At 35.2% G+C, this 16,648-nt stretch overlaps 3 protein-coding genes across 5 annotated transcripts; 2 read left to right on the top strand and 1 right to left on the bottom strand.

Annotated features, from left to right (window-relative positions):
- The first annotated feature begins 1,280 nt into the window (after positions 1–1,280).
- LOC144575481 (NAC domain-containing protein 48-like) lies at positions 1,281–5,636 on the top strand. Of its 2 annotated transcripts, XR_013518453.1 has the most exons (4): positions 1,284–1,613; positions 1,971–2,245; positions 4,605–5,441; positions 5,480–5,636. XR_013518453.1 is itself a non-coding variant. In XM_078325640.1 (3 exons), exons 1-3 carry the CDS (start codon positions 1,451–1,453, stop codon positions 5,076–5,078), a joined length of 912 nt encoding a protein of 303 aa, XP_078181766.1. In that variant the 5' UTR covers positions 1,281–1,450; the 3' UTR covers positions 5,079–5,636. The 2 variants fall into 2 exon arrangements, 1 of the variants encoding a protein (XP_078181766.1); XM_078325640.1 differs by having other exon boundaries at positions 1,281–1,613; positions 4,605–5,636.
- A 1,856-nt stretch (positions 5,637–7,492) lies between these two features.
- On the top strand, positions 7,493–15,415 carry LOC144575670 (uncharacterized). The gene is made up of 8 exons (XM_078325885.1): positions 7,493–7,872; positions 8,071–8,148; positions 12,397–12,511; positions 12,767–12,845; positions 13,259–13,407; positions 14,089–14,137; positions 14,387–14,529; positions 15,005–15,415. Exons 4-8 carry the CDS (start codon positions 12,797–12,799, stop codon positions 15,089–15,091), a joined length of 477 nt encoding a protein of 158 aa, XP_078182011.1. The 5' UTR covers positions 7,493–7,872; positions 8,071–8,148; positions 12,397–12,511; positions 12,767–12,796; the 3' UTR covers positions 15,092–15,415.
- LOC144575671 (protein BOBBER 1-like) lies at positions 8,388–12,361 on the bottom strand. 2 transcript variants are annotated; one of them, XR_013518490.1, is made up of 4 exons: positions 11,777–12,361; positions 9,794–11,550; positions 9,258–9,406; positions 8,388–8,578 (listed from the first exon to the last, which is right to left on the bottom strand). XR_013518490.1 is itself a non-coding variant. In XM_078325886.1 (3 exons), the coding sequence occupies exons 1-3, from the start codon at positions 9,858–9,860 to the stop codon at positions 8,489–8,491; spliced, it is 306 nt and encodes a 101-aa protein (XP_078182012.1). In that variant the 5' UTR covers positions 9,861–10,083; the 3' UTR covers positions 8,388–8,488. The 2 variants fall into 2 exon arrangements, 1 of the variants encoding a protein (XP_078182012.1); XM_078325886.1 differs by lacking the exon at positions 11,777–12,361 and having other exon boundaries at positions 9,794–10,083.
- Positions 15,416–16,648: the final 1,233 nt, after the last annotated feature.

Raw genomic sequence — 16,648 nt, 5'->3', positions numbered from 1 at the left:
TTTTTTTTTTCCGTCGGACCTCATCCAAGCCATGGCGTCCCTGGGTTTTCATTTTTTTTTTTTTTTTCTGACGGATATAAGTTTCAAATGGCGTCCCTCAGGGACGCCATAAGCCATGTACTCCTTCTTGTTTTTAAAATTTTCACCGATTCATTCTTATTTTTAATATTTTATTTTTCCATTTTCTTATATATAAAAATCACGGCTTGTAACATAATCATCATCCCATATAATTCCTTAAAATATGTTCTCTAAATTTAGTTTGTATGTGTAAACAAGTTGGATGGTGTTCTCGAACAATATTTTAAAAAATAATACATTACAACACCACTAACACTTATAACGTAATCATCATCCCATAAAGTATTGGTGCTATAAAATCAATGGCATGACACCACACAAAGGAACTAAAAGAACTGAAATGATGGCCACAGAAGATCTGGTCATACATTCCAAAGTTTATACCTAACTGAACTCATCGAGTCATCCTTATCCACGTCTTTTATTAATTTAATAAAGCAATTAAACCTGCCAGTAATAATTGTGTTTATTTCAGATAAAGAAAATAGCCTTTATACATTGAGTTCTTAGGCCTCTACGTGTCGAATTATAAACGGACAGTCGACCTTTCTGGTGGGACCCACTAGTGGTCCCAACTTCCCGAAACGGCACACCTGTCCACGTAAGCCACCATCCTTTGGGGCCCACAAATGGCTTCACCAGGTGGCAGCCGACGTGCAAGTACGTCCAAAAATAATGACGTAAGCAATGACTGCATTGGCGCAGCCACAACGACCCGTTGGATCTGCTCCACGTTTGATAGTCAAAGTTAACTTCAGTCGGTTACTGACCCATGTGTGACTCTCGAATGTGCCAGAATTTTCTAAAATAGACTTGGTGTACATTTAATAGATGTAACCAACAAATTACCATTACATTCAGTAATAATATCACAAATTATGTGCCTCACTTAGTTAGTAGTAATTTTTATATGATCTAGTGGATTGTATTTTCCGTATGAACCTTTTTTTTTTGTCGAATTGAGTTTTTCACTTTATTTTTTTTTCCTGCGATGCATTGAAGTTAAAGAGTGAAATATCACATCATTATTTTGTTAACGATGCAGTAATAATTTGATATGTCGATTGTTACTTGCTTAGCTGGTCTACATATTTATTGGTGAACTAATACCAACGAAGAATTGATATCTTTCTTTAACCGTAACGTGTCGAAATCTCAGAGCTCTATAAATCGCGAACTCCTCTCCGTTCCCAAGTTTTAAGCTTCTCCATTCTTGTATACCCCATAGAGAATAGAGATTAAAAACCAAAGATCTCTTGAGGAAGCTTTTGGAAAATTATATTTAAAAGAAGAAAATCGATCAAAGAGGAAAAGAGCATCAGAGAGACAATCAGCAGTATATCAGACGGTTGATATCAGAGATAAGAAAATGAGCGGCCACGATTTGAAGTTGCCACCTGGCTTCCGTTTCCATCCCACCGATGAAGAGCTGGTGACTCACTATCTCTGCCGAAAGTGCGCGTCTATGTCGATTTCTGTGCCGATTATAGCTGAGATTGATTTGTACAAGTTTGATCCATGGCAGTTACCTGGTATGTACTGATCTCTAGTCTTTACTGTGATCATATTTTCATCCAACTCCTGTTTAATTCTTAATCTTCCTATTTTTAATTGGTCGATGACTCTACTTTGCCTTTTGCTTGTTTAATTTTCCTGTTTAATATTGAGGGTTTAGTCTTAAAATAAGTCTGTACCTGAACCATGTTGATTTGGTACCAGATTTAATACTGATTGAATCCTTGAAGGTATTGAGATTAATCAGCTCTTGCTACAGTCCATGATTTATTTTGCATTATTTACTCATGGTCTATTATTTAATACAGAGCATATGGAAATGATATATATACAACTGGAATAACTAATAAAGGAATTGTGATATGTGTTCACAGAATTGGCATTGTATGGAGAAAAAGAGTGGTACTTCTTCTCACCAAGAGACCGAAAGTATCCAAATGGGTCGAGACCGAACCGGGCTGCCGGGTCTGGTTACTGGAAGGCAACTGGGGCAGACAAGCCAGTCGGTTCACCCAGACCAGTTGCCATTAAAAAGGCATTGGTTTTCTATGCTGGTAAGGCGCCAAAAGGAGAGAAAACTAATTGGATCATGCATGAGTATAGACTCGCCGACGTCGATCGATCCGCTCGAAAGAAGAATTCTCTAAGGGTATGTTCATCTTTTGTACTTGTTATTGTTTTATTATCATTTGTTGCCAGACTTGAAAAGTAGAAATATTTAGTTAAAAAAACTTTCTCAAGTTTGTGAGCTCTACAAAAGCAAAGAAAAAACGGAGCACAACCTCAACAATTAGCATTAATGTTAAACCATCAAATATTAGAAATTGCATGTACCTCCAATTGTTGCTATGTTTAAACAAATCATAATTTCATATTGAAAAACTTGTTCTTTTAATTAGACACCAGCTTTTGCTGATAACAGATAAGATATATCTTATTTTTTGTACATATCTAATTGATAGTCCATTCAAGGAAAAAAAAAAAAAACATTTTTAAGGATGGGTACGAACTACTATATATTGACAAGAGATAGATTATAATACTCGTCTGAATGTCTATTAAGAGGTCTGGGGGGGTTATAATTTTTAAGTGACTTATTCTTCTATCTGAAAAGATTTCCGATTATATTTTATTCAAGTGTCTTCATCTTGCATGCTGCATGAGCTCATATCTATGACCATTGCTGAAATTAATGAAGCAAAGAGAACATCTAACATTTCCAAAGATAAAATGTAAAATTCTGGGAACATATTAGTAAAAAAAATCAACTTTTTATATTTTATCTACAAATTTAACAAATAAACTTCTCATCTATATCAGTGTTGTAAAAAATGTCCGTTTAGGCCGATTAGTAGTTGGCGGTAATCAAACTGTCACAGATTTTTTCAATTAATCGGCTGATTATTCCCGATTGATCGCTTGGCGGTACCATGTCTGTCCGATAACCGCATACCGTTATTTACAACACTGTTCTATATAGCTGTGCACTATCAATCATCATTTGTACACTTTTTAGCCGTGTTGTAAAAAACGTCTGTTTAAGTCGATAAATCGGTTAATTAGTCGTTGGCGGTGATCAAACCGTGTTGTAAAAAACATCTGTTTATTTCTGATTATGCCTGATTATTCCTGATTAATCGTCTGTCCGTCCGACAACCGCGTACCGTTATTTACATCACTTTATTTTAGTGTTAAAACAAAATATTTAATTCTTGAGGATATTCATCAAAGTATCAACTAGTACCCAAAAAGTGGGCTCCACAGTAGCAAATCAGTGGGCCTTGGTAGGCCCAGAAAGGGATACATCAATGTGCCGACTTGTTGTTTTCAAATCTCGTCTCATTATTGGTTTGCTATTATGATATTTTATAATAATTTAGTGGGCCCAAGTGCCTAACTTAGAAAGTTCTTCGCGCGTTTTTTATTGGTACCACTAGTATCTTACGGCTTTAATTTACCCACTTGACCACTTGGTATAAATTATTACAACCTTTGCGGCTACTTTTACAAGAATAAATTAATAAATAATTGCACCTAATTATTTTTGTGGTACCCGTAATGCACTTGATATTATTTCTGTAACTACTTTCTTCTAATTCTTGAGGCTACTTTTTATAAAAATAAATTTAAAACGATATGTTTTGAGACTTTTTTTTTTCTCTGCATGACTATATCATTGAAAAAAAAATCTTTATATGCACATAAAATTTTCAAATAGAAATATATAAGTAAATTACTTTTTACTATTAAATGGGGAAAAAAAAGATTTTGCACTAGAAACTCAAAAATGAGGTGCATATATATATTTTTTCCATTGAAAGTCAGTAGACGATACAAACTAGTTGCTATACAAGATTAGACAATGAGTGTCTGTGAAAACATACCGCGGTAATCAAATAAAAACGTACATGATAAGTGCATTATGTGGGTACACAATTAGATTATCTTTCTTTGATTGGAGTGATAGGAGCTCAGCGATTGTTACCTAGCTGTAAATCTGTAATCAAATAAAATGAGGTGCATGCTGGTGTATCTGGGAGAAAGGAAGCTTCGTAATAAACAATTATTTTTTATATAAAAAAAAGGTTGCTGTCGATTGTGTGAACGCATTTGATTCTCACACTTCCTTTCAAGTACTTGTCGTTATGGGCGCTTGAAAATGGCCTTTAGGAGTCATTATTGGCAAATAGGGCTTTTATTATATTTTAGTTACTTTCCTTATCTCATCATCAGCATCGACATAAAGTAGAGAAAGTGATGTATATGTAATATCCACTTTATTATGGTAGTTCGTTGTATCAATTCCTAATCTTGATCATTGAGACCAATAAAATGCTTGTTTGTATTCCCCCCCAAACTGTAGAACAACTTGCTCTATATTTATTTGGATTTTAAATATTGCTCAAAACTGGATTTAATTTTTAAATTAATTGAGCTCTGTATTTATTTCAACCTCTCATATATTTGGAAACCTAACCCATGTTTTTATTACTTTTTTTTCTGTACAGCTGGATGACTGGGTACTATGCCGAATCTACAACAAGAAAGGCGGATCTGACAAACCCGAAAAATTTCAAGACCGAAAACCAGTAGGTCTTACACCAATGATGAACCAATCATGCCTGTCGCCTCCTGAGCAAAAACCCATTTTGCCCCTACACATGAAACACACACAACCTAACATGCCAAACAGAGCCGATTTCACATCCTTCGAGCCGCAATCCGATTCAATACCAAGACTCAACACCGACTCGAGCTGCTCAGAGCACGTGTTGTCTCCTGAGTTCACGTGCGAGAGAGAGGTGCAGAGTCAGCCCAGTAGGATGACGGATTGGGAGAGAACATTTGAAGACCCTCTTGTATCTGCTCCGATGTTGAATTCGCTTGAACCGACTAGTTCATTCGGGTTGGGTTCGAATGGGTTTGGTAATAATGACCCAATGTTGCAGGATATTTTGATGTATTTGGGGAAGCCCTTTTGAAGGATGTTTGTGTTCGGAACAGCTTGATCGACTTGGTGGGACCCGATGAGCCACAAATTGGTTGGAGAAAATTGGAGGGTATTGAGTATTGGAGAGAAGGAATATAACTGGATGGATATTACAAGAAATTTTTTTTTGAGATGATTACAAGAAGATAATTGGTCCAGTGCTCATGTGGGTTGATTAATGATATAGGAAGATATTATCATCACTGCCTTGTTGATGAAACTATGATATATCATTATTGTTGGTGACGATGATATCGGGTTGACGGGAGATGGTGGCGATGATATCGGGTTGGGCTGAGTCAGATCAGGTAGAGAAGTCGGTGTAAATATAACCGGTATATATTTTAGAAAAAATGTAGTAATTAAGGGAGAAAATTGGGGAAAAAAAAGAAGACATTTTGGTATATTTCTTTTGATGCAAATTACCAATGTTGGTAATTAATATATAAAAAGGTCGGTTGTTGGTTTGGTTTAGCCAATGTAGAAATACAAAGGTTCAATGCTACTATCATATTTATTTAGAAAAAAATGTTGTTTTTGTTTAGTCTTTGATCCTTTTCTTAAAAAATTTTGTTCTAGTTTTTCGGTGTATTTTGGAAAAGAATGGTCATTTTATTGTTTAATGGTTGTTGAATTTGGAATGTAAACATGTTGTTCAGATTTCAGTGAGATTGTTAATTCGATTTATTATAGTCGGTTATAAAATTTTTAATCTATATTTAATTAATTAAGATAAAATCATTCAATTTGAAATTTTGTGAAAAAAATCTTCAATAGAGATAAAATTTGGTTATGTACATAATTTCAATATGTAGATCAAATTTAGCTATTTGAATCAACCATTTAAATCTTCAAAAATTGATAGTATAAACTGTACAATACCGACAGAAAAGTGCTATATATAGTACTACAACCTCATTCTATAAATATATAATATAGTATATATATGAAAATTTCTATTCTTAAATTAGTATATTCCGGGATATCTTTTCTATCATTAGTATTCTTCGTTCATTTGTTCAAATAAAAGAGTTTTGAGATTATTTAGCTCATTGAAAATATCCCCAAAACAACCACACCCACTTTTTTGGCTTTGAACCACAAATTTGTTCTTCAAATTAGTTATTTTTTGTGTACTTAAACTTAGCTACATATAATTCATTTCACAAATAGAGAAAAATAGATCACCATAAAAATTTACTTTCTATACACTCCAATTTGAGGGTAACGACCATTAAAAATTACTGAGTAATTTGTTCAGCGACATCACCTCTTCTTTGTTCCTCTTCCATTTTGTTACTTTTTTTTTTTGTGAAAGAACTGATAGAGGCTATCAGTTGCATTTTGTTACTTTTTTAGTTTTCTCTTCTGAAACAAATAAACATATCTCATCAGATATGACCTCGTCACTTCTTCCCTTCCCTCCCCTTCTTTTTTAATACAAGCAAGATCAAACTATCCAATTTTTTTTTGTATTTTGTATTTTTACTTTTTACTGTTGAGAATGTCAAAATAATTAGATTGCATACATCATTAGAAATTGTCCAAATAAAAGATTCAAGTTGTGGATGTATTTGTCATCATACAAGAAACAAGATGTATCAAATTTGATTCGCTTCGGTAATTATTTGATTATTGAAGACTGTTGATAGTAAATAAATCTGATCAAATTTAATACATATCCGATATAAATGGTGAAATAATGTCTATATTTGATTCTTTTGATTTGGAAGCATTGTGATGTAGCTTACAAAGGAAATACATTTTATCGCATCAGATCCTGAAGCAAATTGGGTTTAAAATAATATTTTCTTATATAAATCCCTAACGAAGTTCTTTGTCAGTAATATCCTAGAGATACTTTTCCCCTGTTGGATGCGGTGACTTATTAGTTATTACATGTACTACATATGCATCAGAAATTCTCCGTAATTCAGTATAGATTGTGATTAAATTTTTGTCTCTGGCTCTCATATTAAAGATCTACAAATTTGAAAATTTAAACGAACAAATATATGCTTCTATTGACATTGAATAAGATGCAATGTTTTGATCTGTTCTTTGTAACAGTAAGCATTGTATGCAGTTTTTTTTTTGGTTTTTTACAATTTATGGAATACACCCACTTCAATTCCAGATAGGGATGGCCCATTCGGCCCGACGGCCCGGTAGTGCCTGCCTTGCCTGCCCATTACCTGGTCAGCCCGGCACTATAATGGGCCGGGTAAGGTCAGGCTTCGAAACAGGCCAGGCGAGGTTTGGAATTTTATCAAAGCCCAAAGGCTGCCTGATGGGCCTCTTTTTTATAATATGTATTCCAAATTTTTTAGCGCAGCCCAACCCGTTACAAAGGCATATATTTTCTCTGCTTTCCGAAAAAAAACCTAGCCGCTCTCAGTCAGCTTTCTCTCTTTCCGAAAATCAAAAGCCATCTCTAATTCTAAACCTAGCCGCTCTTCCTCGTTTTCTCCACGGCTCCACGCCTCCACCACAATCGATCAAAAACCACCGATCAAAAACTACCGATCTGAGCGGCTGCGCCTTTCTCCGAGAAGAACATTTGGAGATAAAGTGCCATCTTCAATACGAGCCCTCTTTGCTTTTACACTTGGAGATCTGAGCGGCTGCGCCTTTCTCCGAGAAGAGTAAAAAATGCTTTGCGGAGGTCAGAACGTTTGACTGTTTTTGGCTTTGCTCAGAACGTTTGACTATTTGAGGCATAATTAAATGAAACTTGAGGCTTAAAAGGATAAGTGAGCATAATCGTCCAAGTCACAACAATTCAGGTTGGTTTTTTAGCTTTGTTATTTTTTTTTTATTTTTTTATTTTTCAAGTCTGTTCAATTGATTACTGATACCATGTTACCAATATTTATCTGCAGAACCTGATATTGTTCAACTTAGTCTAACAGTAGTTCTCTTAGTCTAATTTTATGTTTTCTTAATAATTTGATTTTAAGCAGAGCTCTCTGTTATGAATGTAGTGGCTAGATAAGCATAAAAACGTGGTGATTCCTATTCTGGCAAGATCATACCAATCTTAACTCTTGAGATTGCTGCTGGTAATTTTTATTCTTTATCTTCTTTAAATAAAACATTTTTTACTATGTCAAGTATTGTCTAGCTATTACCTTGCTGTCACTGAGATGGAACTTGCTCACTTGAACTCTTGATTTACATTTTTTTTTCTATTGTTGTCAAGACAGTAGCTGTAAGACAACTATTAGCATGAACTCATCTTAGCATGAAGCAAATAGCTTAATAGTCTGGAAGAGCACCTGATACTTTCCGTAGGTATTATATTGTCTTAACCTTTATTTTAGTTGCAATGGTGGATGCTATTTGCATAGAGGGTACAGATCTGATGTTCAAATGAAAGAACACCAAAATTTGCTATTCTAGTTAGTTATGTAAAATAACTTGATATAATAAATGGTGCATACCCAAAGTCCAAAACGATGAGTCGGTCTTAACAGGAGAAGACAGATCATGCTGAAATCACAACCAAAACAATACAAGAGTGAAGGAATTACCTACACTTAGAACAAACTACAGAAACAAAAATTGACTTGAATTATGAAGATACTTTGTTACCCAGCTCACATGCAAGGGACTATAAAATATAGTAACGTAGTCTTGAGTTTGGTCTAGTACCGGTACCAAATTTGCATGCACAGCTCAGTAAGGACAGGCATAACTTGCTTTCTCTTACTTTTTCGTCTATTTCAAACTTTATTTTGTGGTTACAATTTTATCACTGGAGCCCTAGTGATTCAACCTGAGATTTTGTCCACTATATTTATAGAAAAGCTGGTATTATCAAAGTACCTATCAGGTCAGATGCAAATACCACGAGGTACATTACATATAGTTGCATACTAAGTTTCAAATTCAGTAAACTGACACGGCTGAAGCATTAAACCAAAAATTATATATTGTTGAAAGGACCAGATAAGGTAGGGTGGCACGAGTGACACTCTTAGTTATGGCAAGCAAAAAACTTTCCGTTTTGCACAAGCATATACTTCTTATGCTGTGTGCTTTACTGGGCTGCATATCAAATATTCTATAAAACTAAGGATCGCAAGTTCTTTGTATGCAAATTGTTGGTGTTGGTGATCATGTTGTATAATAAATTGAAAACGTGAAGTGCATTTCACAATTTACATACATTGAGGTAAGGAGGATTTCCTTTTATGCCAAGTTCTATATGCTTCGACTGGATCTTACAATAGAAGAGCTTCTTTGGTACATTCTGGGGAAGATCTATGTACATGTCCACCTCTTCTAGGGTTTGGTCCCATTCAAACACCTTCTGACCTGAATGAGCAAACAATGTACCATTTTTAGGTTAATGGCTGGTACTGGATCAACGCAACAACAAATAGTTATAAGGTTTGGTCTTATCCAAATAGTTATGCTACTTAACCAATTTATGTTGTCTATTGGCTCGTATGTTAAGCATAAATTACTCCTTGAACCCTAATAAATAATTGCAACCCCCCTCCCCCCCTCAAAACCAAAATAAATAAATAACTTGAGGAAAAACAAAATAGAGAGAGTAATCCTGTAACCCTCATTCTTTCCAATATATTTCTCCCTCTGTAATTACCCCAATTTTTTTAATGAACCTTCTGATCTCCAGTTCTCTCTATTATTGATCCAACTCTTTTAGTTCTTTGGCATTGAATTAAGATCTGTTTTTACCGTTGTGCACGAATTTATGCCTCTTCTCTGGTGCTAGCTTCTCCGCTAAACCTGTAATTACCCTCATTCTTTCCTGCTCTTTGGCTCTGATCAGAAGCTAAACCTGTAAGAATTGAATCAATTTTAGTAAAATAGAATAGATTGAAGTTGATTTAGAATCGACTTAATTTGATCGGAAACAGTGTTGCGAGAAGAATAAATCTTTTTAGATAAAAAAAAATATATATCTATTTACTACCGTTGCCTTGAAATGTTTATTAGGGTTTGACGGTTACAGTTAAAATGAAAATGATTTTTGAATGTTAAAATCGGAAAGAGAGGACTGCAAGCACCTTGTCGGAGAGGAGAAGAGCTGAACAAAGACGGGGGCAGAAGGGTCTTTCGCCGCCTCCAACTCCAACTCTCCAAGTTCAATTCTCGTCCGTACGAAATCTCTTTTGATCAGGCGAGCAGCGTCAATCTCTTTTTCTGTTTAGCGTTTGTGCCAAAAAAAATCTTGATCAGACTGTTGTAAAAAACATTACAAGATAACTCGCAAATGCAAATGCAAATGCAATAGACGAGAATATTTTTGTTTCATTAAGAAAGTAGTGCATTGGGTCTAGTCGTGTAGACCATTTAGGGATGACAATAGGCCGCGTCCACAGGTATTTTACTTATCCCATACCCGGCTTGCCTGATAAAAATCTATACCTGATCTCTTACCCGGCCTGGCCCGACCATGCCTGATCTCTGCCACAGCTCATGGGCTGCCTTACCCGACCTGGCCCGACCATGCCTGGTCTCATTTAATATCCCCAAATATCCTCAAATATTCCCAACAACAATTTAACATTTAAATATTCACAACAACAATTTAACAATCGATTATAACAGCCAATTCAACAAATATAACAGCTAATTCAGCCAATATAACAAATATAACAACCAATTCAGCAAATATAACATTCAAATTACAAAATATAGCAAATATAACAAATATAGCAGCCACAAATCAGCAACCAATTCAGCAGCAAATCAGCAACCTTCACTTCAAGAGTTGATAGCCTCTAACTGCAATTGATCAATTGATAATCCATTACAAAATTACAAAATCATACTATTTCAAAATTTGCAATAGTTGGGTTCGTAAAGCTAACCTTATTTCACAAATGTTTGAAAAATAATGGTTGGCTGTTGTGTATTTTCTCTCCGAAAATAATTCTGTTGTAGTGTAAAAAATCTTTAATTTTTCAAATATATTCCTGGCATTCTCCCAATCAGCCTCAGAAGGCACGGTTTTGTATTGCGTATCACGTATTTTCACATGAGAGAAAACATTCTTATATGTTAAAGCTATTTGTAACATATTATAGGTTGAATTCCATCGTGTTTTCACATCATAACACAATTTTTTGGTATTGGTAATACGCAATTGCCGCGTCGTCTCTTCAAATTTTTCAATTTTTTTAGGAGTAGATGACCAATATACACAATTACCACGAATTTTTTCTTAACTTGGAGCAATTACAACTAATCCATCCTTTACGATTAAGTTCAAGATATGCGCGCAACAACGCATGTGCAAAACTGACCCACCTAGCAAGAGTTGTGCAACGTCTAGTTTATGGACTAAACTTTCAATAACTCCATCATTAGTACTACAATTATCTACAGTTATTGTAGACAACTTACTATCTATATTCCAATTTAAAAAAACATTCATCAATTGTTCCGCAAATACATCCATGGTGTGGGGAGAAAGTAAATGTTGGAACCTACAATTAAATTTCAGCACATAAATTCAGCACCTAACTATGCATAACACGAATTCAGATTTCAGCAAGGGTCCATTCACTATATGATTCAACAGCTAGTATAACATAAAATTTACTATCTAACTTCAGCAGCTTACAGTTCAGCACCTAACAATTCAGCACCTAATTTAGCACCTAACAATTCAGCAGCCAATTCAGCAAATTTAAAACAACTTAATTTCAGTACCTTAAAAGTCGTTGTTGTAGATTCCATGAATCATCTACAAAATGTGCCGTCACCGCCATATAGGACTTCTTTTGATTGTTTGCCGTCCACATGTCGGATGTAATAGCCACTCTCCCTTGATTGCTCTCCGATAGGGTCATAGTCTTCTTCATTCGTTCCTTGTATAGTTTTAAAACATCGCTTCTCACAGTACTACGGGTTGGACAATTGAATAATAGCTGCAAGGTGTTGACAAAAGCCTTGAATCCCCCTTGGTCAACAATTGAGAGAGGGTGCTCGTGCAACACTACCATCTCCACAAGTGTTCTTCTATATGCTTCTTGATCAAAAGTGTAATTTGCTATAGTAGTTTTCCCCTCTAGTTTTTTAGTAACTAATATTTTTTGGAAAGTTACTGGGAATATTTGCTATTTTTTTCTTAAACAAGATTCTATGTGGAATTCTATGTGTAATGGGCTCGGCCCATTGCCATCCCTAAATGTTCTAGACGACTAGACTCAGTCCACCACTATTAATGGAACAAAAATATTCTCATCTTGTGCATTTGCATTTGCGGGTTATCTTGTAGTGTTTCTTACAATAGTCTGATTAAGGGTTTTTTTGGCGCAAACGCTAAACAGAAGAAGAGATTGACGCTGCTCGCCTGATCGGAAGAGATTTCGTACGGACGAGAATTGAACTTGGAGAGTTGGAGTTGGAGGCGGCGAAAGATCCTTCTGCCCCCGTCTTCGTTCAGTTCTTCTCCTCTCCGACAAGGTGCTTGCAGTCCTCTCTTTCCGATTTTAACATTCAGAAATCATCTTCATTTTAACTGTAGCCGTGAAATCCTAATAAACATTTCACGTCAATGGTAGTAAATAGATATATATTTTTTTTTATCTAAAAGAATTTTTTCTTCTCTCAACACTGTTTGCGATCAAATTAAATCAATTCTAAATAACTCCATTCTATTCTATTTTACTGAAATCGATTCAATTCTTACAGGTTTAGCTTCTGATCAGAGCCAAAGAGCAGGAAACAATGGCGGAGAAGCTAGCACCAGAGAAGAGGCATAAATTCGTGCACAACGGTAAAAACAGATCTTAATTCAATGCCAAAGAACTAAAAGAGTCTGGATCAATAATAGAGAGAACTGGAGACTGGAGGGTTCATAAAAAAAATTGGGGTAATTACAGAGGGAGATATATATTGGAAAGAATGAGGGTTACAGGATTACTCTCTCTATTTTGTTTTTCCTCTTGTTATTTATTAATTTTAGTTTTTGGGGGGAGGGGTTGCAATTATTTCTGGTTTCTTTTGCCCTTGAACAATGTTTATTATGGTTCAGGGAGTAATTTATGCTTAACATACGAGCCAATAGACAACATAAATTGGTTCAGTAGCATAACTATTTGGATAAGACCAAACCTTATAACTATTTGTTGTTGCGTTGATCCAGTACCAACCATTAACCTAAAAATGGTACATTGTTTGCTCATTCAGGTCAGAAGGTGTTTGAATGGGACCAAACCCTAGAAGAGGTGGACATGTACATAGATCTTCCCCAGAATGTACCAAAGAAGCTCTTCTATTGTAAGATCCAGTCGAAGCATATAGAACTTGGCATAAAAGGAAATCCTCCTTACCTCAATGTATGTAAATTGTGAATTGCACTTCACGTTTTCAATTTATTATACAACATGATCACCAACACCAACAATTTGCATACAAAGAACTTGCGATCCTTTGCTTTATAGGCAATTTGATATGCAGCCCAGTAAAGCACACAGCATAAGAAGTATTTGCTTGTGCAAAACGGGAAGTTTTTTGCTTGCCATAACTAAGAGTGTCACTCGTGCCATCCTACCTTATCTGGTCCTTTCAACAATATATAATTTTTGGTTTAATGCTTCAGCCGTGTCAGTTTACTAAATTTGAAACTTAGTATGCAACTATATGTAATGTACCTCGTGGTATTTGCATCTGACCTGATGGGTACTTTGATAATACCATGTTTTCTATAAATATAGTGGGCAAAATCTCAGGTTGAATCACTAGGGCTCCAGTGATAAAATTGTAACCACAAAATAAAGTTTGAAATAGACGGAAAAGTAAGAGAAAGCAAGTTATGCCTGTCCTTAGTGAGCTGTGCATGCAGATTTGGTACCGGTACTAGACCAAACTCAAGACTACGTGACTATATATTTTATAGTCCCTTGCATGTGAGCTGGGTAACAAAGTATCTCCATAATTCAAGTTGATTTTTGTTTCTGTAGTTTGTTCTAAGTGTAGGTAATTCCTTCACTCTTGTATTGTTTTGGTTGTGATTTCAGCATGATCTGTCTTCTCCTGTGAAGACCGACTCATCGTTTTGGACTTTGGGTATGCACCATTTATTATATGAAGTTATTTTATATAACTAACTAGAATAGCAAATTTCGGTGTTCTTTCATTTGAACATCAGATCTGTACCCTCTATGCAAATAGCATCCACCATTGCCGATATTTCTGTTATTTGCAAACATTGCAACTAAAATAAAGGTTAAGACTATAATACCTACGGAAAGTATCAGGTGCTCTTCCAGATGAGATGAGTTCATGCTAACTGGTGTATCTTTTTGTGCATTAAAGAGGATGATATAATGCACGTGACACTCCAGAAAAGAGACAAGGGGCAAACATGGGCATCACCAATTCCAGGGCAAGGTGACCTAGACGCATATTCAGCAGATGTTGAACAGAAGCGCCTTATGCTTCAGAGATTTCAAGAAGAGGTTTGCACATAGAATTAGGCTAAATTCTCAAATTTTGGTAATGCAATATGTCAGTCAGGTTCATCACTGACAAGATTTTTGTGTATCAGTTCGGGTCGCTGGACCTACTGATTGGATTATAGTATGCAAAGATACAGTGATGATGTTAAAAAAAAATATATATAATATATGACTTGTAGCCCCACCCAAAAATTTTCCATTGTACCAATGCCTGAATTACCCCCTCATTTCTCTGTACTACAAATGAGGATGAAAAGGGGTAGTTTGTGTAGTTTTGAATAAATTAGCTGCTGAACAAAATTGATTAGTTTTTCCCAGCTTTAAAGGGGGCAATGTAAGTACTTATATTATAATAGGGTTATGGGGAATTTTTGATGTGCTGTATGGTACAATAAGGTTTCCTCACATTCGGTTTAAGGAACTCTTACCGTTAGCATTATTTTAGCTTATTCTCTCCTTTTGTGATGATGTGCAGAACCCAGGATTTGACTTTTCTCAAGCTCAATTCACTGGAGGTTGTCCTGATCCTAGAACTTTCATGGGCGGAATTCGTAATGATTGACACGTCTTCTTGTAATTTGTGACACCCTCTTGATAATATGCAAATTAACATCCCAATAGTTAAAGCAGAGAAAAACAAAATTTTAAAAAAGAGGAGAGTGCTAAAGGAGGGTTGCTATCCAATTGTTGTATTGTTTAGCCAAGTGTAGTTTGTATAACATACTAGATTGCTTGGAATTTACCTGAACTCTCAAGAAACTCAGTTCTCTTATAATCGATTTTTTTTTCTTCTACTCATAAGGTATCCAAAAATGTAAGCATTACTTAAAATGTAATGCTGTATTGTTATACAATATTTTATCACTATCAGATGTAATATTAAGCATATATTAAAAACTGCATTCAAAATTGTCATACAGCAGCATATAATTAGCTACGATCAGACACTAATAAGTGAGTTGTGACAACTTATTAGAGAGTCAAGACCATTAATAATAATATAAAATATGGTTTATAGGGTCGTAATTAATCATGTATCAGGTTGGGACTATCCTTTTATAAGATGATGAATTTTAAAGGTTCGTCTTGTTCTTTCTGTGGAATTGTGCAAACAGCCTTCGAAATGAAAGAAATTTCAGTTGCAAGTCCTTTTTTATAGAAGACGTTGGTCTTCTTTCAAAAGAAAGATGGTTCCATTCCAAATTTACCCAGCGAATGCTGGATCCGTACACAATTGAAACGGACGGTTTAGATTTATTCTCAGTCGGTGCTTATTGGGGATGGTGCAGGGGGTAATATTATTTGTGCTTTGAGATTCATGCCAAGTTGAAAGACGGATCTTGGACTGTCCGTTTCAATTGTACTCAGTCAGGTAACCTGAGGGAATGTGAATTCACGAATGCCAGTATAAGCAGCAGTTTAACAAAAAGAGAGGTGCGGTAGTGAGCTGAATTGCTTTTAGTTAGGAAGTGTAATGCAACCAACATTTGTAAAAGAAGGCAACCCGGTTTTAATCAGTCTGTGGCCCGACTAAGTCCAAGTAAGACAAGACTTGCCAAGATCGCTTAGCATCATGCCACTTGCAGTGAATTTGTTGTAAGTGATGTCTCGGCGCCAGGCATTTAGTCAGCCAGAAATTGCACCTGTCGTGTGCTAATAAGTCACACAGTATAGAGATTGGACACCACACGGATATCAACACAGCACAGGATGATATATCGTGTTTTAGAGTATCTAAAAGTGTTAGAACGTATATTTTTTATTTGGAATTTCTGTTAAATGTTTTTCAAAGTGTTTAGAAAGAGGAGGGTTCAAATGCCTTCATTTTTTGTGTCTTTACCGTGTTTCTATTTTTACAAGCGTTAATAAATCAAAATTTAAATCATAAACATTAAAATAAAACCGTTAGATGTGATCTATGTTATTTTCTCTGCGTTCATAAAAAAATATCACATTTCAATTTTGTTTTTATGTGAATGAATCATTTGAAAAATCAAAGTCTAGAAATTATCCACATTAGTACGTTTTTATAAGCTCTTGATGACAACCAAAACAAAGTTGAAATGTCATAATTTTTTACACGTGCATAAATAAAATGATAAATATCATATCCAACGGT

Source organism: Carex rostrata, chromosome 24 (genome assembly GCF_964058835.1).
Source record: "Carex rostrata chromosome 24, lpCarRost1.2, whole genome shotgun sequence".
In the NCBI taxonomy this organism is placed as follows: Eukaryota; Viridiplantae; Streptophyta; class Magnoliopsida; order Poales; family Cyperaceae; genus Carex; species Carex rostrata.
This window is presented reverse-complemented; position numbering and strand designations above follow the sequence as displayed.

Bases quoted from the DNA above. Each gene is read 5' to 3' on its own strand.
- LOC144575670 (XM_078325885.1), top strand. From the start codon at position 12,797: ATGGCGGAGAAGCTAGCACCAGAGAAGAGGCATAAATTCGTGCACAAC. The intron at 12,846-13,258 runs GTAAAAACAGAT...TTGCTCATTCAG, and splicing joins GCATAAATTCGTGCACAACG to GTCAGAAGGTGTTTGAATGG. The intron at 14,530-15,004 runs GTTTGCACATAG...GATGATGTGCAG, and splicing joins TTCAGAGATTTCAAGAAGAG to AACCCAGGATTTGACTTTTC.
- LOC144575671 (XM_078325886.1), bottom strand. From the start codon at position 9,860: ATGAGGGTAATTACAGGTTTAGCGGAGAAGCTAGCACCAGAGAAGAGG. The intron at 9,407-9,793 runs GTAAAAACAGAT...TTGCTCATTCAG, and splicing joins GCATAAATTCGTGCACAACG to GTCAGAAGGTGTTTGAATGG. The intron at 8,579-9,257 runs GTATGTAAATTG...TTGTGATTTCAG, and splicing joins GAAATCCTCCTTACCTCAAT to CATGATCTGTCTTCTCCTGT.
- LOC144575481 (XM_078325640.1), top strand. From the start codon at position 1,451: ATGAGCGGCCACGATTTGAAGTTGCCACCTGGCTTCCGTTTCCATCCC. The intron at 1,614-1,970 runs GTATGTACTGAT...ATGTGTTCACAG, and splicing joins TGATCCATGGCAGTTACCTG to AATTGGCATTGTATGGAGAA. The intron at 2,246-4,604 runs GTATGTTCATCT...TTTTCTGTACAG, and splicing joins GAAAGAAGAATTCTCTAAGG to CTGGATGACTGGGTACTATG.